A 26,007-nucleotide genomic window follows, 5' to 3' on the forward strand; every position below is an offset into this window, starting at 1 on the left:
AGGATCGGGGGCGGGGCGGGCGGCATTTAAGGCGGGTACCGCCTCCCGGGGCAGCGGCTGGCGCTCGGCCGCGGGAGGTGCGCCTGGGCTCGAGCCGCCGCCGCCGCCGCCGCCGGGACGCCCGCCCTGCCTGCCCGCCCTGCCCTGCCCTGCCCTGCCCTGCGCGCCCCCGGAGCCGCGGAGCCCCGGAGCCCCGGAGCCCGCCCGCCGCCGCCGGCAGCCTCGCCATGGGCAAGGTGCGTGCGGCCCTCCGCCTGCCGGGGACGTGCGGACGGGGGCGCCGGGGGCGCCGGGGGCAAGAGGAAGGCCTGGCGGTCTTTATTCTGCGCTCCCTCTGCCTCCTGCTTGGCTCCCGGCCCGCCCCGGGGCTGGCCGGGGTGAAGACCCAAATCCGGGGGTCCAAGGCCGGCTCCGATCCGGCGAGGGTTACCGGCTGCATGAGGATCGGTGAAGCCCGCTCTGCCGGAGACTGAGGCTCGCCGAGCGCAGGGGGGCACGCCCCATCCAAGAAGGGGCGCACAGCCGGCGTGCGCTGTGGGTAGCGAGGTCCCAGGGAGACCCGGGGGCTCCCGGAGCGGGGGCTTGTCTCCAGCTGGAGGAGGTCACTGCCCACCTTCCCTGGAGGAGAGGCCCGCAGGGCTGTGGTGAAGAAAGGAGAGGGCTTGGGTGCTGCTATTTGGAAATGGGGAGAACCTCTCCACAGTCCACAATCCCGAGCGGAGAGAACGCAAGCACCGAGGGGACTCCCTTCCCCCTAGGCCCTGACTCACAGACAGAAGCACTCCACACCTTTTCAGAAAACCCATCTTGGGCCAATATTGCTATTGCACCTCTGCTTTTCCTTTCAGAAAACATTGGAAATTTACTCTGTGGAGCTCAGTGGAACAAAAGACGTTGAGCAAACAGACAAGGAGGATGGCAAGGAGAGGTACAGAGGCCTGAAGAACTGCTTCCACTCCAAAAAGGATCACCATACGGAGAAGCTGAAGAAAGAACTGGATCTGGTCAGTTGATGTGGTCTTTTAGCCAAATGGATGCGCTGAGTACTGCCCTTTCCCCTGGAGAACTTGCCCCTATAACCTACCTCTTAACAAAAGTAAGATCAGTCTCAAGGATTTGAAAATCGCCGGAGATTTGTTTCCTTGTTTAAAATAAATGGTGTGATAATATCTGCCCAGGGGTCAGGCCTTCTGTGGGATTCCTGCATTCTGGTTGTAGGCACTCCCAGCTGGAACTCTAAGGAAAGAGCCTCTGATTCCAGTCTCCACAGGCACAGCCCAGACCTTTCTCCTTTCCTGGCTGCTTTGTGAAGATACCAGTAGCCAACTGCCAGTTTTTAGCTGATAAGGTAAAACTATTGGAGCTGGAACCATGCGGCAGGAAAACCAAAACCACTAAACCTTGCTAGGTGTGTGGCTATGTATGCCCTGTGAGAAAGAATCCTTTCACTAGTAAGAATACTGGGCTTGGATTCACAGGACCATAGGCTCAATTAAGTTCCGCTTCAGGGGTTGGTAACTAGGAGCAAACTACCAGCTTCAGTTCCTTGATGTAAGCTCCATTTTTTTTATGTAAAGTGGGAAATAAACAGTTTGCATGGGTGAGGGAGAAAAGTGAGGAAAGAGTAAGAATATTTTGTAATTTGTGCATTTTGTGATTTAAGTTATAATTTATAATTCATAATTTTGTAATTTATGGAAGCCTGATATTATTAAGGAAGAACTGTTAAGGAAGAACTTTGGAGTTATTAAAGCTGGTTACAGGTTACAGGTTCAGTTCTGCCTCAGAACTGAAATGTGACAGGTTATGTTTTAGGAATGTCAGGGGAAAACTTCTACACTGAGCTCAAAGTCTTACTAGATTGTCCCTGCAGTTCATTGCAGACTTTTGAAACTCTGTTATTGTTGGAGCAGATAGTAGTAATATGGATTCATGGGAGCTAAGAGAGCCAATTGTTAAATATCCAGGAATTTGGCAAGTTGATTGACATTGGGTTAGCAGATTGGAATTTGGCTATGGTGAGAAATCAGTAAATGCTACAGATCAGAGCTTTTCATTTATTTTCCCTGAAGAGCTTGTTAAACGTTTAGCAGCACAACACTGGGCATTTGCCCGTGTATGTTCTGAGAAACATCTAAGAACACAGCCCTGAAATTGGACAGACCTGAAATCCAGTTTTATTGACATTCATTTCCAATTTCGAAAAATAGGAATTAAAAGTGGTGCCTACTTGTTGGAGTTGTTAAGAGGGTTAAATGACATAAAGCAGGAGAAATAGCACCGGATAATAGATAGTCGTTCTTATTTCCTACGTATCTCTATCATTTAGGATTGAAGGCATATTTAGTCTTCCTTGAAATTGCCACTTATAACATGAACATATATCCATTCTATCATATGCCTATTTATTATGAGGAGACTCTCCCTTCTTTGAGCATTTTGTGAAGATGTATAATATAGACAAATAAATTTCATAGTGTTAGCCAGTGTTACCTTGCTTCTGTGCTGAGGGAGGAACATCTGTCATTCTTTCCCAACATTTGCACAAGAATCCTGTAATTTAATTTGTGACAGCAAACTGGGATGCCCTCTGGCACATTCGAACCTCGAGGAGAACTAAAGTGTCCCTGGCTGCAGAATGACCATGACTATGCCTGGCCACAGGGTGATACCTTGAGCTATTGTACCGCTGGCCAGCAGAGTGCGCCACAGGCCCCCACCACACCCACCAGCCTCTCCCCCATGCTCTCATCCCCAAAGATAGGGCTAACGGAGGAGGACCCTCTGCCTCTCAGTACAGGCCCCTTCAAGTCTGAGCCCCTGTTTGGTATTGCTCATCACCCTCAACTAACCCCCGAACTCAGATCTGAACTAAGTATCCAGATCACTAGTAGCTGGAGAGCAGACAGGTGTGCTAGAACTTGCCTGTGTTGGAGATCAGTTTGAGATGAAATGCATTGCTTTGTTTGTAAAAACTAAAGACAGCTAATATGTGGTAAATGGCAAATTAAGTCTGAACTCAAGGGATGGCCAGGAAATCCCCTGGCTGGTGAATCAGAAGAGCAAGCCTCTTCTGTAGCAAGGCTCTCTCTTCCCTCACTGCAATAACCACCTGGCACAGAAAGTTTTCTCTTTCCCTTACTCTCTGGCCCCCTCCTATCCTTAGTGCTACTCTCAGTTTTCATGGGTTGGTCAAAGCTTAGAGTTCAGTGTTTTGGAGTTATTAATGCACTCTCTTCTTCCTTTCATGGACTCTAGGATGACCACAAACTCAGCATTAAGGAACTGGAAAAGAAATATGGTACAAACATCATTACAGTAAGTCATCAGGGGCCTGGGGATTGGGAGGAGAAGCCCTGGGACTATACCAAGGGCTGTACAAAGCCATGTGCTTAGGGTGTATGGACAAGTAGATATCATCTTTAGGATGAAGCAACACTTTGAGAATGCCAGTCACCCACACACCCAGCATGTGAGAGATGGTTGTTAGTCTCAAGAGCTGGCGTGTGTGAACCAAGGCCCAGAGTCAAGCCCCTCTGCTGAGCTGGACACCTGGCTATAAACATTTCTTTTGATTGTAACTTCAGGAAAGCTGTGGTTTCCCCAGAAAGGCTCAGAAACTTCCTTATGGTCATGGTCAGAGGTTACTTTTAATCCCTGTGTCCAGGAAGTATAATGATCTTATCAAAGAATGGGGAAAACCAGTGTTAAAAAGTGAGTATCCAGAGTCACAGTCTAGAACCCTGCTTGTCCACCTCTTCCTCTGAGAAGGAACAATGACTCTGGGGCATACTGTTGTGTTCTCAGGCATCTAGCAAATTCCCCTACCACAGGAAGACTGCTTCCTTATGTGAATTTAAACTCAAATTAAATTTCACAAGTTTTGGTGTCTTGACATCAGGAGATTTGGATACATCTGTTCAACTCAGCAAAAAAGACATCCCATGTGCAACGCACAAGACTAGCAGTGAGGGCCAAAGAGGGACAGGTGATCCCTGGTCTTAAGGAGTAAGCAGTTCAGCAGGGGAGGCAGGTGTATAAGGGAGTATTATAACATCCAGTCTGTTCAACTTATATGGCAAAGAGAGGTTTAAATGGTGTGCTGAGTGAGTGATAGATTCTGACCAGAGGAACCAGAACAGGCTCTCTGGATGGTGCAGCATTTGAATCAGGACATAGAAGGAGGATTTGGACTTTACGTGAGCAGAGTGCCCAGGCGACAAGAGAGGACAGAGTACATTTGGAGAGCAGTATGGGATTTCTGGGAGCTAATGTGTGTGGAAAGGGCAGAGAAGGGGGAGAAAAGGAGATTGGGGAGAGGTAGTTTGGGTGAAACCATCAAGCGCTTCCATATCAGACTAAGGAATAAGGACTACATTAGTTATATACAATTTCTAAACAGGGGAGTGATTTTAAATAAGATTGGCTTTCAAAAGGTAAGATATACAGATATAAGTAGGTAGGTATATGCAGGTATTGGTAGGTAGAAGAGATAGATATAGGTAGGCAGGTAGGTAGGTGGATAGATTTTTTTTTTAACCTAAGGTAGAAGATGGAAGGGTCTAGAAGAATGAGACAATAACCTGGGAATATAAAATGAGGAACTAAAATAGGATAGCAGCAGTAAGATAGGAAGGGAAAGGGACAGATTCAAGAGACATTTCAGTGAAATAACTGATAGGACTTTGTTTCACTGGGTTTTGTTTTGTTTTGTTTTGTTTTTTAACAAATCCCTGATCCCAGTTACAAAGGCAGAGAAGCAAAAGGAGGAGGAGATTTGGTCAGGTGGTCAAGAGGGCCATGGCAGGGCATGGGACTGAGAGTTTAGAGAAAAAAGTGGAAAGGAGAAGATGATGAATTTTATTTTGACTATAAGTTAGTGACTTCAAATCCAGTTATTCAGCCAATATTTGAGCCTCTAACAGAACAAGCAGTACACCCTATAAAGGACACAAAAATCAACAAGGATAGAGTTCTTTTGTGTTAAAGATTTATTTTACTTATTTTAGACAGAGAGCACATGTGCATGAGTGGGGAGAGGGGCAGTGGGAGAGGATCTCAAACAGACTTTTCTGAGTGTGGAACCCAAGGCAGGGCTCGATCTCATGACGCTGAGATCATGACCTGAGTCAAGATCAAGAGTAAGATGCTTAACCAATGGAGCCACCCAGGTATCCCAAGGATATAAGCTGTCCTTTAAGTAGTTAACAATATGACAAGGAAGAAAAAGTAATGACAAGACTTTCTCCATAAAGGATAGTTTTGGAGGAAAAAAAACCCTTATGAATCACAATACAGGATTTCAAGGCAGGTGGAGGGGCCTCTGTACACCTGTGCAGGCATGCTTACAAGCGAGGGCTTCTAGCAAAAAATGACTGCTCGTGTGGGTCTCAGAGGTTGGTAGAATTTAAGACTCTGGAGATGAGTAAGAACTTAGAACTTGCAAAAAAAAAAAAAAAGAACTTAGAACTTGGGGTGGAAAAAAACAAAAAGAACTTGGGATGGATATAGAGAAAAGCAGAAAGACACAAAACTTAAGGATGAAAAATTAGCCCATACAATATGTAGAAGTTCTAGAATAGAGAATATTTTCTGGATAGTTACCACATTGCCCTTAACTGTAGCAATTAGCTTTTTTTTTTTTAAGATTTTATTTATTTATTCATGAGAAACACAGAGAGAGAGAGAGAGAGAGGCAGAGACATAGATAGAGGGAGAACCAGGCTTCCTTTGGGGACCCAATGTGGGACTTGATCCCAGGACCCTGGGATCATGACCTGAGTCAAAGGCAGGTGCTTAACCACTAAGCCACCCAGGTGACCCGGTGATTAGCTTTTATATTTCAAATTCTCCTTAGCCAAGTTACTCCTATATCTGGATAAATCTCCAAGAAATTAAAATGCCTTAGCAGAGTATAATATAGTGGCTCTGGAGCCAGGTTGCCTGGTACCATTTATTAGCTGGATGATTTAACCTCCCTGTGCCTCAAATTCCACATCTGTAAAATGAGGCTAATAATAGCACCTTCTTCAGAGGGTTATTTTGAAGAGTAAATAGCAAATTGATGGAGTACATTGCCTAGCTGATATTAAGCATTGATATTAAATATTCTTTTTAAAAAGGTGAGAGTTGAGGGAGGTGGGGCATCATCCACTTTTCCCAGGCCCTCCTACCCTCAACCTGCAGAAAAATGAATGTCCAATCTGAGGGAAGAGAAATGTCTAATTTCTATGTGTTTTTGTCTGGCTTTCTCAGGGTCTCTCCAGCACCCAAGCTGCTGAGCTCCTGGCTCAGAATGGGCCCAATGCCCTCACTCCTCCCAAGGAAACACCAGAGATCATCAAGTTCCTCAAGCAGATGGTGGGGGGCTTCTCTATCCTTCTGTGGATAGGAGCCATCCTGTGCTGGATTGCGTATGGGATCCAATACTCCATGAATAAGTCCTCATCCCTAGATGATGTAAGGGGGTCTTCTTCCAGGGTTTGCTAAACTAGTAATGGGAAATAACCATTAAGGCTGTTAGTGGGCAGAGTGGTGGGCTGTAATCAGGAGTCTACACTGACCAATCCCTGTGCAGGTTTGGGAAAATCAATAATTTTACCAGCTGTAAAATAGAAATTATAGCTGACTTTTGATGTCTCAGAGGCAGCATAAGCATGAATTTTAAAGAGAGAGAGAGACAAACTATAAGTTCCTAAGGGGAAAAAAGGATCTATATCCATGTGAAATATTTTGGGGTTCTCTCTTCTCGAAGCTACTTGTGTCCCTTTAACATGAGCATCTGTGACTACTGATAACTTAGTACCAAAACAAAAAAACTGAACTGACCAACATGATGCCAAGAAAAAGAAGCCAGATGCAAAAGGCCACATACTTTATGATTCTTTTGGTCTGAAATGTCCAGAACAGGCACACCCTAGAGACCAAAGGCAGGTCAGAGGTTGCCAGCACTGGTGGGAGTGGGGAATAATTGCCACTGGGCAGTAGTGGTCTTATTAGGATGATGGAAATGTTCTAAAACTGGATTGTGGTGATTGTTGCAAAATTATATGAATTCATAAAAAATAATTGACTTACATACTTTAAAATCGGTAAATTTTGTGGCCTGTAAATGACACCAGCATACCACTGCCATGTCTCTCCTTACCATGGAGAGCTCTAGCCCAAGGACCTGGCCCATTCCTCATGCCTAATGTTTTTCTGATTGATGCTCTCTTCCTTACCCAGGTATACTTGGGCTGTGTGCTTGCCTTGGTCGTTATTTTAACAGGAATCTTTGCTTACTACCAAGAGGCAAAAAGCACCAACATCATGTCCACCTTCAACAAGATGATCCCCCAGGTGAGTGGCAGCCATCCCTCTCTGGTCTCCATATCACTTCAAATGAAGAAGCATCAGATAAGGAGGAGAGTGGGGCCTCTGAGGCAGAAGGTCTGTGCTCCACCCCCCTATGCTATCTGAGAAGTCTTAGACCATCCTTTTGAAGCCCTATTTCTGCATAGAGTTTTGAGATGATCAGAGAAATAAGATACAGGAAAATGCTTAGTCGAGCAAAATAGGATAAACATCAGTCACTGCACAATATTTTCTATTACTGCTCTTGAGCTTTGGTGAACTATTCAAACAAAAGTAATTCAGGTGCTTCCAAGAGTGACCTGTAGAAGTTTGGGAATATTCCCTGGTAGCCAAGGAGGTCAACTTGCAATTTGTTATCTGTGACCATTTTTGCACCCATTTTGGAGCGTCTTGGCATGTTGCCTCAAATTACAGTGAGGGACGCCCACTGCTCTTGTCTTCCTGCCAGACCCCATGAAGGAGGCCTCTAGGGAGATCTTGCACCACTGTCAGCACAGTGCAAACACCATACTGCCCTGGCCCATAGAGCTGCCTGCTGGAGAGTGTTCTGGATGGAATCATCCATGCTAAGAAGTGGGAGATCAGCCTCCTACACCACGAAAGTTTTCCTGACCCGAGCAAGAGTATTAAACCCTTTGGCTCAGCCATCAGGGTTCTTCCTCAACATCCCATCCAAGATCACTCATGCTTAATTGTCTGTCTGTCATGCTCAGGACTGTCAATTTGCTGTATCGGCCCACAGAGTTTTCTGGTTTGAAGAATATCTCCAAGAGTTCTTCCTCAAAAAGGAGATAGTACTTAGTGTCTTCTGTCCCCAAGTAAAAGTTTTTTGTCACATTGTTGCCATTCTGACAGCTGTGGCTTCCATCCCTGAGATGTGGGGGTGTGTGGAGGAGGGTTGGGGTCATTCCAGGATCTGAGGCCACCGTCACTGTTTTCTTTTGCAGCAAGCTTTTGTCATTCGAGATTCGGAGAAGAAGACAATCCCTGCAGAGCAACTGGTGGTGGGGGACATAGTGGAGATTAAGGGGGGAGACCGGGTCCCTGCAGACATCAGGTTGTTGTCTGCTCAGGGGTGTAAGGTAAGCATCATCATGGGGTGCCCCAAAGAGCATGCTGATAACTAGCTGACGTTCTGTTGTCCTTTTAGATCTCAGTGTAACTGGGACAGGGAACAAGATGCCAGATCTGGAGCTTTTTTTTCAAAATTTCTTCTAGGTAGATAACTCATCTCTCACTGGAGAATCTGAGCCCCAGGCCCGCTCCTCTGAGTTTACCCATGATAGTCTCCTGGAAACAAAGAACATTGCCTTCTATTCTACAACCTGTCTTGAAGGTAAGTCCAGCTGGTTCTCAGGACCGTATGCCCCACCCATATCACTTCTGCCCCCCACAGGCTCTTGTCTCTTTACCATCTCTTGCTATAAAGATTTGCAAGGACAAAACGTGGAACTAAAGAGTCCAGAGAACTTTGTAATGTGTACTAATTGATCATGTAAACCAGCAAAGAGAGGACTGGAAGCAGATCCTCATAGCTGAGGATCCCCGGAATAAAATGTCTACTTTACCTGTAGGCACAGCAACTGGCATGGTCATCAACACAGGCGACCGCACCATCATTGGTCAGATCGCCTCACTGGCTTCAGGAGTTGGAAATGAGAAGACACCCATTGCCATTGAGATCGAGCACTTTGTCCATATTGTGGCAGGAGTGGCTGTCTCCATCGGCATCCTTTTCTTCATCATCGCAGTGTCCCTGAAGTATCAGGTTCTGGACGCCATCATCTTCCTCATTGGCATCATTGTGGCCAATGTGCCTGAGGGTCTCCTGGCCACTGTCACTGTGAGTCCATGATTCCAGGTGGCCTGTCCCTTGACCCTAGGAACATGTGGCATTCTGCTGTGCTGGGTAGCACTCACCCATACCCTTCAAATCTCCTCCATCTTCAAAGGGACAGTCCCTCACTGTCATGGGACACAATGGGATATCCTGAATAGATTGTTCCTTAGAGAGACAAAAGACATTGTGATATTGCTAACATTTTTAACTCTGTCCTAGAAAACTTTATATTTTCATTTTTAAGGGCTCCATCGGCAAATTGCATGTTATCTTTCTCATTAGGAGCTAGAAAAGACAAAAAAAAAAAAAAAGGAACTATATAAGACAGACCACCACTTACAGATTTTCAGGAAGCCTGACACCTTCTCTACATTTTCACATTCTTTTTTTTTTTTTTTTAAGATTTATTTATTTATTAATGAGAGAGAGAGGCAGAGATATAGGCAGAGAGAGAAGCAGGCTCCTCGCAGGGAGCCCGATGTGGGACTCGATCCCCAGATCCCGGGATCATGCCCTGAGCCAAAGGCAGACGCTCGACCGCTGAGCCACCCAGGGGTCCCAAATTCTCACATTCCTTAAAAAGAAAAAAGAATCCTTGGCCATTTATACAACGGAGGAACTTGGGCGCATTGTTTACCTCCTACATTTTTTTAAAGATTTTATTTATTTATTCACAAGAGACACACAGAGAGAGGCAGAGACATAGGGAGAGGGAGAAGCAGGCTCCATGCAGGAAGCCTGATACGGGGCTCAATCCTGGAACTCCAGGATCACGCCCTGAGCCAAAGGCAGACGCTCAACCACTGAGCCACCCACGCATCCCAGCCTCCTACATTTAATAAAAGGATTACGACATATGGATAGGGCTTTATGTGGTTTATCAGCCACTGGGTGAGCTTCACTGCATCTGTAACTATACCTTTGTCCTGAAACTAGTTTGGCTTCTGCTGCTTCTTTGTTATGGAGCCTGAGTTCAAAATGTTGATTTTTCTCAAAGCTTCGTCCTCTCCCTCTCTCTCTAGGTGACTCTGTCCCTGACAGCTAAACGGATGGCCAAGAAGAACTGCCTGGTGAAGAACCTGGAAGCGGTGGAGACCCTTGGCTCCACTTCTATCATCTGCTCAGACAAAACTGGGACTCTGACCCAGAATAGGATGACCGTGGCCCATCTGTGGTTTGACAACCAGATCTTCATAGCTGACACCAGTGAAGACCATTCAAGTAAGTCTTCTGGAACATTCAGTGTGGCCTGAAGCTGTGGACTCGAGCAGAGGGGGCCAAGGAGAACATGGCAGCTTTAGTCTGCAATCCCAGAGAATTGTTTGAATAGTATAGATATTAGGCCCAGCATCCACAGCATCCACTGTTCTGTTTTCCAGACCAAGTCTTTGATCAAAGCTCTGGGACCTGGGCCTCCTTATCAAAGATAATAACATTGTGTAACAGAGCTGAGTTCAAACCAGGACAAGAAAGTGTCCCCATCATGAAGGTAAAGCTTCAGTATCACTCGGTCTTAAATCACAGCCAGTTTGAAATTACTTTCTTTGTTCTGATTTGATGCTTGATTGAAATCTCTCCAACTGAGTAAAGTGTGTTCTAGTAAGAGCAAGTCTGACTCACAAGCCTTGCAGAAAATTTTCTTCACTCTGCCCAGCTTTGAGAAATCACAGAGATGTCTACAAGTCCTCAGAACATTGATTGAGGTCTATTGAAAATTTTGTCTCACTCCTGAAAATGAATGTACCTTTAAGTTACTTTCCTTTACAAGCTAAGGAGATATAATCAAAGTTTCTCTATTACATAAATGCCATTCACTGAAGTTTAAAATATAACTGGAAGGAAATAGAAGGATTGACCTTAGAATATATTCCTCTTGGCAGCAGATGCAGTTCTAAGGGGCCCTGGAATGTTAGAATATACAAAAACAAACTTTTCTTCCTTCTCTCCTTCCCTCCTCCCCTTCCTCTCTCCTCTCCTCCCCTCCTTCTCCCTCTGAGTCACTGAATCTATCTTCTCCTAGCTTTTCTATATGCCATCTGTTTCCTTCATTGACTTTTACTCTTTCTTATACTTTTTGTTTGGTTGGTTTTCTTTCTTTGTCTGACAGCTCATCAATTCTCTTCTTGGCCCATCACTTCTCTGTCCATATCGTTTAAATCCTTCTCTCTAGTCCTGATTTTTCACCCAAACTCCTTGGATCTCCAATTAGCTGTGTGTTCCCACTTGAAAGTTTCGCCAGCTTAGACTCTCAAATCATATTTGACACCTTCCACCTGTACGCAACCTGGCTCTAAATCACTATCTTGTCCCTTTTCTATTTTCCTATGACATAACCACTTTATGGTCATCCCAGCCAAAACTTTTGGGAGTAATCTTTAACTTTCTTCATTCCTAATATCTAGTGAATCACCGAGTCCTTTTATTCTTGCTTCAAATAACTATATAATTTTACTTTTCTGTTATTGCCAGTACCTTATATCTAACTAATTATACCAACCTCTTGATTGGCCTCTATGATTCTAGTCTTTCTTGCATACCAGTAATTTTCCTTAAATACTTTATTAGAGGAACTGCTTCACCTAACTTTGCTCAAAAACTTTCCATGCATCTGTTTTATGCTTCTCGAGTTTTAGACCTTACCTGACTTTCAGAGCATCCCCCAAGTCCACCCATATGTCCAGCACTTACAGTGGAACACTTCCACTTCATGCCTTCATTCATAGCATTCTAATTTCCAGAAGGCTTTCTTCTGTTCCTTTGTCTGTCTTATTCATCTTTTAAGACTAATTCATAGCTAGTGTTTTCATGCAACCCTCCAGGTCTCATAGAGCTCTATGTGTTTTGAATTTCCTTAATGCCAATAGGCAGCACCATTCAGTTTAACACCTCCACCATGGTTCAGTCAGTGGCTAATTGTGGTGTGGTTGCTTTTTGAGTTTAGGCTACATGCTGGCTCATTGAAAATAATTACAAAAGAACAGATTATATTGCTACAAATATTTGTTATCTCTTGATTCTCAGAGAATTGTGGTTGGAGATGCCTCAGAAACTGCTCTTCTGAAGTTCTCAGAGGTCATTCTGGGTGATGTGATGGAAATTAGAAAAAGAAACCACAAAGTAGCTGAAATTCCTTTTAACTCGACCAACAAATTTCAGGTGAGTTTTCCCTCACAACCAAATCTTTGTTATCAAAGAATGGCGTTTCTACCTCTAAGTGTTCTTTTAGTATGTATTTTGAATGATATTTGACTCCAAAAATACAGGAATACAGGGCCTGGGCATCTGGTATGCCCAGAACAAGTTTCCCTTGCTGGCCTCTTTCCTTTGCCAGAAGTAGGTAAAGAAAAACGAGAAGTGAAGACCTTGTCAGGGCCTGGCTATTCCTATAAATGATTGATTTATATTACACCCTCCAAACACACACACACACACACACACACACACACACACACATGCCACCTCCACCCCCACAGGTAACTTTTGCACAGGTGAGGGGCAAAAGCCACATCCCAAAGGATAAATGAAAAGTAAGAGAATGGGGAGAACTAACATTTACTGCTTCCTTAGTCTGTATCCAGCACTTTACATACATTCTCTTTTAATCCTCATGATAAGCCTGAGGTAGGACTAATTAATATCAATTTCTAGGTGAGGAAACAGGCCCTTAGGAAATGTTGATGTGACCAGAGTTATCCAAGCATCTAAGTGGCACAACCAATTTTCACATTATCTCTTCAACTCCCAAGGCCATGCTTTCTCTACCACAACACAGAAGCAGAACAGTTTAGCTTGGGCCTTGTGAGTAAACATTGCCCTTTGTGAAGACCAATGAATAGGTGACTGTTACCAGCCACATTGCTTTCTAGTTCTTCCCCATGTAGTTGACAGGGACCTCCTTTCTACCCATTGCTCAGAGGGAAAATGGCCATCATTGCCTAGCTGTCTTCCCTCATTCCAGGCTGGCCAACAGTCAAATAGCTCCATCCTCCTCTCATTTGTCCATGATGGGACAAATGAGAGCTTGTAGCCCAGTTTATTGCTGCAGGTAAGACTTCCCAAAGACTCCAAAGCTAAGAGCAGGATGTTGTGACTTGGTCTTTGCATAACAGGAAAGTATATAAATAAGGTAACCATGCTTGTGTAAAACTTTCCTGTGTTTACTGACACATTTTGTTTGGATGGCATTTAGGATTGGGAAATAACTGTGTTGCAAACATCTTTGTGGATAACAAGCCAATGAAGAATTATAGTTAGCCAAATAGACAACTAAAAAACGTATGAAGTCAAATATTAAAGCCAGTAAATCAGAAGTCTTATTCAAAACAGAAGTGAAAATAGATTGAGTAACGATCCTAAAATAACAACAGTAATGTTAGTTATTATATGCTAATTTCCACATGTAATCCATCACTCAATTCTCTCAACTCTACAAGGTAGGGAATGAGGAACTGACGTACAGAGCATTATCACACAGCTAGTAAGGGCCAGAGCCAGGATTCAAACAGACCCAGGGAGTCTGTGCTCTTAAGAGGTAGATTGAATGGTCTTCTAATCAAGACTAAGATTCAGAATCCTGCTAGGGTTCCATCTACTCTAGTAGAGACTTTCCTCATCATGTGAGAATGAGAAAAAAGCAGGTTCCATGAGGCCTCATGTACTAAATGTTGAGGGAGAAAGTAGGCTACCCAGATTTGGGACTAGATAGAAGGATCTGTGTGGGTTACTACAGAAGAGGTCAAAGAGCCTCTTTGGAGGCTGTCAGTGCCATTTTATATCTACATATGAGCAACATTCAAAAAAGAGTCTTAGAGGTCATGGCCTTGGAAGGTCCCTAGGGTATCATTCAACCAAAGGAAACAAAATAGAAAGAGGAATAGCAATTCCCCAAACTGAGACCGGCCCATAGAAATATTTCCAATAGTGTGTGATAAACTGGAAAATTAGGACAGTATTTTATAAAGTTTTATGTAAGGATGAATGTATTTAATTTAAAAGATTATCCTTTATATGCTACCAGATTAAGGCAGGGACTCTGGAACCTACTAGCCTAAATTCAAATCCCAGCTCAGCCACCTATTATGGCATAACCTTGCACATGCCAGTTAACCTCTCTGCACCTCAGTTTCCTTCCTTGTAAAAGGTGATAATAATAATACCCACAGCCTTAGGGTAGTTTTGAGAATTAAATGAGTCATATGTGAAGCACTTAAAAGAATATGCACTATAAAAATGTTTATTATTCTTACTTTTTAAGTGTTCAAATATTCTATCTTTGAGAAAATGATAGTGATAATAGATGGAAAGTTTTGGTTTGATTTTAGTTAGTTGGGGTTTTTTAATGTGCTTACATGGCCATAAAAAAAAAAAACAAGCTATGTTTGCCCTCTACTTTTTAATTTTTTATTGTGCTCCTCTCTGGTATCCAGAAGGCTGAGAACTACTGATTTAGAATCAATTGATAGACCTAAAATGGTAGTGTTGTTTCTGGTTTTTGTTTTTTTGTTCAGTAACTGAGTTACTAAAACTCAGTTTCTCTTTTAAACACTCCAGCTTCCCGAAATTCCTTTTGAAGGCTTAGAAGAGCACCTGGTATATGAAAATGGTTTCCATAAGACTCATCCATTTTATATGTTTTTTGTTTTGTTTTGTTTTGTTTTTTTCAGATTTTTTCTCATTACCTTATTAGGATGATTCTGGAAGTAGAATCAGTAGGTGAGAGGATATTGATGTTAAAATTGTGTTATTTACTTTGTAACTGTCCTGAAAGCCTGTGAGAGTATCCACTTCCTACCCTCTGTCTGCCTGAGCTCAAAATAGCCTGGGACTGAAAGGGTGCTATCCATGACAGGGAGGTGGAGAAAAGAAGTGAGATGAGGTGCCTCACAGTCCCCTGACCCCCACAGGCATCCTCAGGAGATTTGGTTCAATACACATGACTTCACAGGGTGACAACCATATCTGGCCTCCCCAAAAGCAATGAGTTTCTGTTTGAGAGATGAGATTTACTTACTTTGGATTCAAATTCAGAGTGCCTCTCTGAGCTGGACCGAGTCTAGATCTCTGCATATTACTTGACCTCAAAACAAAAAGGATAGAATACGCCTATAGTGAATTCTCCTCTTCATGTCAAGGATAAGTAGCCGCATGAGAGAAAGGATGTCTTTAAGCTTCTTGTAATATTGCTAATTAAGAGGTCTGTCTGGTTCAGGCCCCTGTAAGTAAGGATGGCGTCATTATCTGATGGCAGGGAGTACCTAACACGCTCAATTCCTTCCCTCTCAGCTCTCCATACACAAAACGGATGACCCCAACGACAAGCGCTTCCTCATGGTGATGAAAGGGGCCCCTGAGAGGATCTTAGAGAAGTGCAGCACCATCATGGTCAATGGCCAGGAGCAGCCTCTAGACAAGAGCACAGCCGAGGCCTTCCACACAGCATACATGGAGCTGGGAGGCCTAGGGGAGCGTGTGCTGGGTGAGCTCTTGGTTGCAGAACCCTTATCTGTTACCTTGGGTGTAAGGCTCTAGAGCCTTATGCCAGGTCAGGGCACAAGAGGAGACAGGCTTGTTATCTAGTGGAGTGGCTACGGCATCCATGTGAATCATAGGAAGAAGAATATCACAAACAAACATATGAGGATAAACTGGGCCTTGCACGATAATTCTTGAAGGGAGGTGAGGGAAAATATTGGCATAGAGGGAACAGCATAAGCCAAAGCACAGAGTTAGAAGTGGATGGGATGTGTGCACACATTATAAGTGGGGCAGTCTGTTGAGTTTTACAGGTAGATGAGATGGCATAGTCCCAGGAAATGGGCAGGAAAGAGATTGGAGGGCATGTATGATAAGGAGTGCCTTGTGTGGGTGAGGAACTGGGGTTCCAACCCATAGTCAGAGAGAGCCACTAAAGGCTTTGTGGTGAGTGGACCAGTCAGAATTACAGTGTTTTCTAAAAGATAATTCTTGGCAGCAGGAAGGAGAGGAGAGGCATGGGTCTCAGGAGGAGGTGGTTGCCCTCATTCAGGTAAAAGAGGGTGGGAATCTGATCCAAGGCACTAGGAATGTGAAGGAGGGGGTCAGACACAACAGACTTCGTGGAAGCAGAACTGGTAAGATTTAGCCACTAGTCAGAGGAGAAAAATAAGTTTAAAATAATATGGAAGTTTCTCACTTGCTTAGTAGGGACACTACTACCAGTAATAGAGACAGATGTTGTCAGAGGTGGAAGGAACCACAGAAATGCTGCCATGGTGGTAGGAGCCTAATTGTGGTAACTTTAGTGATCTCAGAGGGTATGTTCTGTCATGAAAACTCAATCCTGGGTTGACAAAATGGGACCTGTGAACTACAGAATATGAATTCTAGGTAACAGAAGTTCACAGTTGATGATAAGGCTCATTAAACATCATAAAGGTTCTTGCCAATAGAGATGGAATCTGTGGAATGTGTTTCTAAAGGATATTTCAGCTTGTAGGGCAAATGAAATAATTAAATGAGGTGATAATACTTTAAGCATGCCTTAAATAACCCACAGCACCAGCTCGTGTTTTCAATGCAGGATTGATACCCATCTGACAAGAATTGCTCTAGGAACCTGGTGTTTGACCTCTCAGACTCTGCCCTGTGCTTTACTGAAGTGTGTAAGGCAGTGGGACATGCTGATAATAAATTTGATATAAAAGCTGATGAAAAAGTCATGTGATCTTGGGAGTCCCACCAGACAGAGGAATCCCATCCACCTTAACCTGTTTGAAGCAGATCCCTTCTGAATTACAAAAAGTTCTCCATTGCAAATGGCCTTTCTCTCATACTTACCTTGATTAAGGACAGCTTCACACCATCCCCCTGGTACCCTGGATTCTTTCCCTAGTTTTTGCAGTAGCACATGCTGTTTTCTGTGCCTCAAATGGCCTTCCCATCCCCAACCCTCCCTCCCTTCTCCCTAGAAAATGTCTAACTCCTCTCTCAAGAGTCTACTCATACGTTACCTCCTTGCAGAAGTCTTTCTTGATTACCCAGGTGGCTCTACTCTGTGACACTCACTGTGCTTTTTTATGCTTTACTTCTTTATGTCTTTGTTGTCACACTAAACTGAGACATCTTCAGAAGCAAAGGCTATCCCTTCTTGGTCTCTATATCCCCAGAACATAACAGAGAATCCAGTGGACACACAGTAAATTACTTTTGGATGAAATATGTCCTTCCTAATTATAGCATGCATTATGGAATTGAAAGAATTAAACAATTCTGGAATACTCTCAAGTATTAGTAAAATAGTAAAGGAGTATGTGAAAATGTTTTTCCTTTTCTTTTGTTATTTCTTATCCTAACTTCACTGACTCTCAAATTCACATGCATTCCAGGTTTTTGTCATCTCTACCTGCCAGCAGATGAGTTTCCAGAAACTTACACATTTGATGTAGATGCCATAAACTTTCCCACATCTAACCTCTGTTTTGTGGGGCTCTTATCAATGATTGATCCCCCTCGGTCCACTGTACCTGATGCAGTCACCAAATGTCGGAGTGCGGGGATCAAGGTGGGAGTTATTTTCCTCTCTTAAGAAGTCCTCCATCTATGTTGTATCCTTCTCTAAAAATATCATAGGAGATAGTCAGTATTTAAGTCTCAGGTAAATATCATAATCCCCCACCCCCTTTTTATCTCTACTTTCACTATACTAACATTCTACTAACTGACCAATAAAGGCAAAATGTGTTTATGTGGAACAAACCACAATAGTAACTGCAGTGAAAATGCCATGAGTTGACTTTATCTTGCCCTAGATATGATAGATAATAAAAGGTTTTATTACTTAATCTCAAGGTTCAGCCTTCAAAATCCATTTGTCTTCATAATACCAAAGCCAAAATATTGATTCCAGTCCATGTTAATATGAAGACTGTTGAAGCAATATGAGGCTGTCTCAAGTATACATCCACTAGCCCTTTCACAGGGAAAGGGCCTCCTCTAATGTCAGAGGAAGAGATATAAGCAGCTCGGAAGTAAGGATAGATCCAATGAGGTACTTCTGTCTTTGATCTAAAGATCAAGAACTGCCCATAAGGGCAAACCACAATGATTCACCAATCACATTCTACCAGGTCACAATAGAGTAGGTGATACTGAACTATCCCTGCTCTGTCTGGCCAGCCGAGTTTCTCATTGTCCACATGTCTTTCTCATTGCTTGTGTTCTAGGTTATTATGGTTACAGGTGATCATCCAATCACAGCCAAAGCTATTGCCAAGAGTGTGGGTATCATTTCAGCCAACAGTGAGACAGTGGAAGACATTGCAAAACGCCTCCACATTGCTGTGGAGCAAGTTAACAAACGGTAAGCACAGAACCAATGTAGCAGAAACTAAAGTCTTACCCAAGTCCTTATCCTTGTTGGCCCTAAAGAGCTGTGCTGTTTGGAGCAAATCCCCTTTTTGCCAGGCACTCTCTCAGGGTAACGCTAAACTGTATTTGTACCATGAAAGTTACCCATGATGTATTCTGTATAGAAATTTAAAAACCCAATGGAGTAGATCTGAAAACTTCAGCACCAAATTTAGAGTGAGAAAAACTGAAACAAAATTTATATGAAATTACTTGCCATTGATCCAGTTGTATAATCAGAAATATTAAAAACCCTCTGTGTTTGGTGCACTTCCCTAGTGCACTCAAAATATTATTTATTCAGTTGCTTCATGATGTATAGCTATGTGAACATGCACTTCTCTTTTTTTATTTTGTAGTAAATAGAATGAAAGCTTCCTGAGGAGAGATTCAGTTTTTCCTTTTGTCTCCTGATTCTTGTAATCATGTCCACCCTTTAGTCCATTCATCCATTCATTCACTCATGTATTAATTCTTTCAACAATTAATTATTTTTTTTTGTTGTTTTAAAGAGTTTATGTATTTGAAAGAAAGAGAGAGAGCACAAGCAGGGGGAGCTGCAGAGGGAGAGAGAGAGAGAGAAACAGGGATCTTGACCTGAGCCGAAGGCAGATATTTAACTGACTGAGCCCCCTGCCCCCGTGCCCCTCAACAATTACTTGTTGGGTGCCAACAATATGCCAGGCACTGTCCTGGACACTGGAACTATAGTAGCAAACAGACCAGACACAATCCCTGCTCTTTGGGAGCTTTCCATCTAGGCAAAGGAAAAGAAAAAATAAAAACTAATTGTGATGTGATAAGTACAGTGAAATACAATGAAGGACACACAGAGAACAAGGGTTCAAGCAGTCAGAGGAGTCCAGAGTCACCTGGACTCTTGACAATATAAATGATAAAGACTCCAAAATCTCAGTGTAAAAATAAATGTCATTGGCATTATTATAATTTCTTGAATGCAGGGAAAAAAGGAGAGACCATTGAACCTCTTGTAGTTTACCCCAAGCATTTATGCCTTTTAGAATACGGAGCTGTCAGTCAATAAGTTATTAGCAGGACAGCAAATTACCAGTTAAGACAACCAAACAGAGTTATATGATAGCCTCTGAAAACAACAACATCTGAAGTCTAAGAGTATTCCAACACTCCTTTGTGTAAACAACACTCCTCAACAAAAACTTTTTGGAACTTTTAAAATTCGTTTTGTTTTTAAAAATAATAGGGTAATACATTTTTGTGCAACTCACTTAACTGAACAAGAGATGGCATAGATTCTTTTGTGAATATTTTCAGTTATCTACTTTATCAACTGTAGCTTCGTGATCATACAATAACTATACTTTTTGCCACTGTGGGGAGAAAGGACACACCCTTTTCTTCTCATCTTACTTTATAATTTTTTTACCAGAACACAGAGATACCTATAGTTTGAGTCAAGTGCTAGGATTCTGGTTTTTAGCACCAACAGGAAAACACATACCTAAAAAAGCTTAAGACAAACAAATGTAAAGAAAAAGTCAAAAACAAAAACAAAAAAAAAGAAAGAAAGAAAAAGTCATGCAGTGTTTTTTAAGTATAGTCTATAAGTTAAGATTTGAAAGCTGAGGGATCCCTGGGTGGCGCAGCAGTTTGGCGCCTGCCTTTGGCCCAGGGCGCGATCCTGGAGACCCGGGATCGAATCCCACGTCGGGCTCCCGGTGCATGGAGCCTGCTTCTCCCTCTGCCTATGTCTCTGCCTCTCTCTCTCTCTCACTGTGTGCCTATCATAAATAAATAAAATTAAAAAAAAAATTTAAAAAAAAGATTTGAAAGCTGAAATGTAGAGTGTTAGTCAGGGGAGGTAAGGTGAGATATGCCCATTCCTGGCAAAGGTGGAAGACCTATGAAGACCTGAGGGCAATGGAGGGCATGAAGGGCTGCCGGGGAGAACCAAAGAGGAGGTGAAGCCCAGCACCACCAGCTGCACCTGGCCTTGCAGACCAAGTTAGGAACTCTGGGGTCTGCTCCAAGTACAACGGAAAACCTCTGAAATGTTCTAGCAGGGAACGACACAATCAGATCTGCATTATCAGTACTTTCTAGAACCTTACTTTTATCAGCAGCAGACAGTAGTTCTCATCAAAGAGGACCTCAGTAATAAGTTGTTCTCCCTACACAGCATATTGTGCAATAGACACTATTAATCTGAAATAAGCAACATCAAAGACTTGTTTACCCATGTGTGTTGGCAGAAGCTGATTCTAAGACCCAAAACATGAACAGGAAGGTTTTTTTACCTTCCTTTTACTCCTTGAGTAAAATATTGCCCCAGGAATGTTTCCACCCATTCCTGCAAGCAAAAGGCTACTTGGCTTATTCCTATCATACAATATCAGGAAATGGCCTTACTGTTTAGCTTCAGTGTTCTGTGTCTTGAAATGGAGGCCAGTGTCCCCAGAACTCACAACCCCTATTATCCCACTAGAGTATTAGGTGTCAAGGACTGTGGGTGCCAGGTAAAGTCAAAGAGGCTTCAGCCCACTTCCTGCCCAGAACAGTGTTTTAGCCTAAGATCCAACATTTGGCCTCACTCAGTCCCTTCTGGCCCTTCTAGGGATGCTAAAGCTGCTGTGGTGACTGGCGCAGAGCTGAAGGACATGAGCCCAGAGCAGCTGGATGAGCTCCTAACCAACTACTCAGAGATTGTCTTTGCCCGGACATCCCCCCAGCAGAAGCTGATCATCGTAGAGGGGTGTCAAAGGCAGGTAGGTGGACAGCAGTGCCCAGAGAACCTTCCAGGTCTGTCACTATCCTATGGGGGAAATGCAGGGCTGAGATCTGGATCCCAGATCAGGGCTAAATCACTTTTTAAACCTCTCATGAGGGGCACCTGGATGGCTCAGTGGTTGAGCATCTGCCTTTGGCTCAGGACATGGTCCCAGGATCCTGGGATAAAGTCCTACATCAGACTCCCTGCAGGGAGTCTGCTTCTGCCTCTGCCTATATCTCTGCCTTTCTCTGTGTCTCTCATAAATAAATAAATAAAATCTTTAAAAAAAAAAACCACCTCAAGACAATTCTTTGCCTGTCTTCATCACCTTATGTTTTTACCCTCTCAGGGGGCTGACCCTTTACTCTCCTTTGAGAGAGCCCCTCCTGCATGCAGGGCTTTCTGACAGTGAAACTTTTGGTACTATGGTAGGTGTGGGTATAGAAAGATCTGAAAATGTAAGATACAGAAAAAAAATTGTAAAGTCATACAAGATATAAGAGATCCACTTTACTTTTTTTTCCTGGTTAGAAAGCCTCTTTCAACTAGCATCTTCTTTGTTTTGTTTTGTTTTGTTTTTTAATTTAAATTCAATTTGCCAACATATAGTCTGACACCCAGTGCTCCACTTTAGCCTGCTATACACAATGGTTTTAATGGAGCACATCTTTGGAGTTCATTGTACTTATTTCTGGGATTTCCCGGCTTTATCTTTTCCCCCAAACAGGCCCTCGTTTCAGTTCCAGTTTTCCCTACATCCTCCAGAGGGAAGGGAGACTGTGTTGATCTTGCACTACCTGTGACCCCTTGGACCTGCTGACTCCTAGTGTCTCATGTGTCCCCACAGAATGCAGTTGTCGCCGTGACAGGGGATGGAGTTAATGACTCTCCAGCCCTAAAGAAGGCAGATATTGGGATCGCCATGGGGATAGCAGGCTCTGATGCAGCCAAAAATGCAGCTGATATGGTCTTGCTGGATGACAACTTCGCATCCATAGTCACAGGGGTGGAGGAAGGTGAGTGAGGTCTCTAGGGGTCTAACCAAGACAGGGATCACCTGAGAGACCAAAAGCAAGTCCTATGGCAGCAACATTTTTGCCTAGGTCGTCTGATCTTCGACAACCTGAAGAAGACTATCGCTTACACCCTGACCAAGAACATTGCCGAGCTGTGCCCTTTTCTGATCTACATCATTGTTGGGCTTCCCCTGCCCATTGGCACCATTACTATCTTGTTCATCGACTTGGGCACAGACATAGTAAGTAGCTCTAAAGGGAACAGGACCTGATAACTGTCCCAGGTGATGTAAACTTCCAGGGCATTACCTTCAAGGGCAAGGAGTTAGACGAAATTAGTGCTCCTCAAACTTTGACATGATAGGCCCAGAAGTCCTGCATTTCTAACACACTTTTAAGTGATGCCAATTCTGCTGGTCCACCAGCCACACATCAAAGTAAAGGACTAGAGAGATCTGTCAAATGTTTGGAAGTTAAAACCACTTCACTTAGTGTAAGAGCTTTTCAAGACAAGAGTTCTTTGCCCTCCCCGCAAAATGTGCTGTTGGTCAGTTTCAGCTTCCGTGCCTCCCTCCCCTTTGAGAACATAGAACTATCCATGAATAGCCCCTGTAATGCTGGGGCCCAGTGGCCAATGTGATAACCTACAACTGCCCCCTTGTCAAGTAGAAGAATCTGTGACCTGAAAGCCCCTCACCAAAATGCAGTTAGAAGTAGCAGTTATTCAGACCTGATCAGGCCTCACACTGATGTACAATAATGTCACCTAAGCCCTCCCTCTTCTGGTATGTATCCATTTAGGAAACTATCCACATGGCAAAGGGGAAAAAGGCAACAGGGACGGAACTGAATTCACAATGAGAATGCTGCAAATGGCCGCCTCCTACTCTCTTGTTTTGTATAATACCCAGGCCACCAACACATTGCAGAGAGGCCAAAGATATTCTTATTTAGAGGGGAACTGCGGTCCTCGTGGTTTACAGTCAAATCATTTTCGGGCTCTTTCAAGTCACTTCTTTTTCTCCACAGCAGTGCTTCTTGCAGTGTGGTCCAGGCATCACCTGGGAACTTGTTACAAATGCAGATTCTCCGAGCCCAGCCCAGACCTTGGGAAAGACTGGAGGTGGGGGGTGGGGCCCAGCCATCTGTCCTTTAACAAGCCTTCCAGGCAGGAGGATCTGTGCAGGAACTGGTATGATCCAGTGGCATGCCTAAGAAAACATCTGCCCCAGAACGGAAAAGTGTTTTATAGCTAGCATCTTTAAAACTGCCAGCACATGGTGATAATAAAAAAGCAGATTGATTTTTAAAGCCAACTGTTTTTAAATTCTTTAGAAGCAATGCACCCTTATTGCATACACCCTAGATAGACCAGTTCCATAACCTGCCCCACCCCTCACCACAATCCACCAGCCTCACTGCCCAACCTGAGGCCTCCTGGCTATGCCACTGTCGTTATCACTCTGCTGATACAACACAGTGTTCCAGGGCTAAGTCTCATGGACTGTCTCCTCCTCTAGATCCCCTCCATTGCCTTGGCCTATGAGAAAGCTGAAAGTGACATTATGAACAGGAAGCCTCGCCACAAGAAAAAAGATAGACTGGTGAACGAGCAACTTGCCATATACTCTTACCTGCACATCGGTACGATGAGAGCATCTCTGACCTATCAGACAAGGGACCACCCCAAGAATTCATTCCAGTCCATCAGAAACTGTGTTTCTCCTCGTGGGGCAGGGCTGGAGATGGGAGGAGGGACTGAGAGGAGAGTGAGCACAGGGGCAATTCCAAAGTCCTGATAGAACCTCTGCCTTTATCTTTCTTGTTCTTTTAGGCCTCATACAAGCCGTGGGAGGTTTTGTTGTGTATTTCACTGTGTATGCACAAGAGGGGTTTAAACCCAGTATTCTCATTAACCTCCGGGTGGAATGGGAAGACAGCAACGTGAATGACTTGGAAGACAGCTATGGACAACAGTGGGTAAGAGAAGGAGACTCTGCCTTCAGCATCCCCCATTTCTGCCCTACTCTCACTGCTTTGCCCAGACTGATACAGAACTTTCATGCCCTGGACAGCCTTAATGAGAGAGGATGTGAAAGTTTTCTCAGTTAATAGGGCTGTGTGCCCCTTTGTTACGTAGGTTTGGCCTTTGCCAGGACTCAGTCTCTGCTTTCAAATTTGATGCCTTGAGCTCATTTTCTTACATTGGCTTTGCAGTTGTGTGGAAGAGTAACCAGTCCAACAACACCCACAGTAGGGCCAGATCAATTAAGTTAGCACCTTTCCTGCCTGACTCAACTGAGTAAAGAAAAAAAAAATTTCTTTTCAGACACTAGAAGGTGAACTTTTGTCAATCTTGGTGAGGTGGGGAGAGAGTAAAACTTTACAGAACTACATTGAAATCTTCCTGCAGTTTTCCCTTTGGGGTCTCATGGTCTCCTTTTTGTCTGTTGACAGACATGGTACCAGAGGAAATACTTAGAATGGACGGGCTATACGGCTTTCTTTGTTGGCATCATGGTCCAGCAAATAGCAGATCTAATCATCAGGAAAACCAGGAGGAACTCCATCTTCCAGCAGGGTCTCTTCAGGTACTGCTCACATCTAATCTCCTGGGTTGAATCCTGGGCCTTCCGCAGGAATGGTTGGGTATATAATACACAAGGCTTTGACTACACTGGGTGTGTGGTCCTGTGACTGTGTGAGTTCAGAATCTATTTGCTTTTATGTTTCTTGTAGAAATAAAGTCATCTGGGTGGGAATTGCCTCGCAGATCATCATTGCATTAATCCTGTCCTATGGACTTGGAAGTATCACAGCCCTGAATTTCACAATGCTCCGGTGAGTTCTCCTTCAACAATGAATAGGAAAGAGCCCTGTTGTGAGCTGTCACAGCTTAAATAAACATCAGGATTCCAGGGGGTCTTTTCCTCTCCAGACTTTCAAAAGAGGTAAAACCAAATCAGTTCTAGTTTAGTCAGATTTTGACCCGCTAGTTTTGTCAGAAAAGGGAATGGGTTTTCCAAACCTCACCGTCCCATCTCTATCTTCATCCACTAGGCGGCTTTAAAGGCAGATGTTGCTTCTACCAGTCCCAGTCCAGTTTAAATAGAAGCTTTCCAATTTTATGTGACCCAAGGGATGTACTTTTCTTTCCAATAGAGCAGAGAAAATGAACAAGAAGCCCTCTGCCCGTTGGCAGGGGGCTCGGCCCTTTCTTTGGATCCATTCAGACTTACCGTCCTCCCTTCTGCTTCCAGGCCTCAGTATTGGTTTGTGGCTGTGCCATATGCCATTCTGATTTGGGTGTATGATGAGGTGCGAAAACTTTTCATCAGACTCTACCCTGGAAGTAAGTAGTAATAGGACTTTTTGAGACTCTGTTTATCTACTTCAACAGACTCCTGATTTCTCATTGACTTTTTTCTACCTCTACAGGTTGGTGGGAAAAGAACATGTATTATTAAGACCACCTTACTTCCCAGGCCTCCCAGTTGCACATTGGGAATGTCTTTCATCTTCTGGCTGCATCTGAGAGACTGCTGCAGTAGAGACATATCAAAATGCAGAAAGAGAAAGCAGAGAATAGTATGAAAGATACTCACTGAGCTTTTGTACTTTCAAACAAATTCAATTGTTGATATATGATTTGCATCTCTCTA

The 26,007-nt window shown here is 43.7% G+C and overlaps 1 protein-coding gene across 1 annotated transcript; it reads left to right on the top strand.

Annotated features, from left to right (window-relative positions):
• The first annotated feature begins 227 nt into the window (after window positions 1-227).
• ATP12A (ATPase H+/K+ transporting non-gastric alpha2 subunit) lies at window positions 228-25,871 on the top strand. The gene is made up of 23 exons (XM_041767435.1): window positions 228-425; window positions 849-1,004; window positions 3,259-3,318; window positions 6,256-6,459; window positions 7,228-7,341; window positions 8,304-8,438; window positions 8,575-8,692; window positions 8,931-9,199; window positions 10,219-10,417; window positions 10,576-10,685; window positions 12,218-12,352; window positions 15,479-15,671; window positions 17,560-17,735; window positions 18,397-18,533; window positions 21,174-21,324; window positions 22,177-22,345; window positions 22,433-22,587; window positions 23,866-23,989; window positions 24,180-24,325; window positions 24,803-24,936; window positions 25,085-25,186; window positions 25,606-25,697; window positions 25,784-25,871. Exons 1-23 carry the CDS (start codon window positions 228-230, stop codon window positions 25,810-25,812), a joined length of 3,306 nt encoding a protein of 1,101 aa, XP_041623369.1. The 3' UTR covers window positions 25,813-25,871.
• Window positions 25,872-26,007: the final 136 nt, after the last annotated feature.

Source organism: Vulpes lagopus, chromosome 8 (assembly GCF_018345385.1).
Source record: "Vulpes lagopus strain Blue_001 chromosome 8, ASM1834538v1, whole genome shotgun sequence".
Taxonomy (NCBI): Eukaryota; Metazoa; Chordata; class Mammalia; order Carnivora; family Canidae; genus Vulpes; species Vulpes lagopus.

Excerpts from the sequence above, each read along its gene's own strand:
- ATP12A (XM_041767435.1), top strand. The coding sequence starts at position 228 with ATGGGCAAGGTGCGTGCGGCCCTCCGCCTGCCGGGGACGTGCGGACGG. Across the intron at positions 3,319-6,255 it reads ATGGTACAAACATCATTACA|GGTCTCTCCAGCACCCAAGC; the intron begins GTAAGTCATCAG and ends TGGCTTTCTCAG. Across the intron at positions 7,342-8,303 it reads TCAACAAGATGATCCCCCAG|CAAGCTTTTGTCATTCGAGA; the intron begins GTGAGTGGCAGC and ends TTTCTTTTGCAG.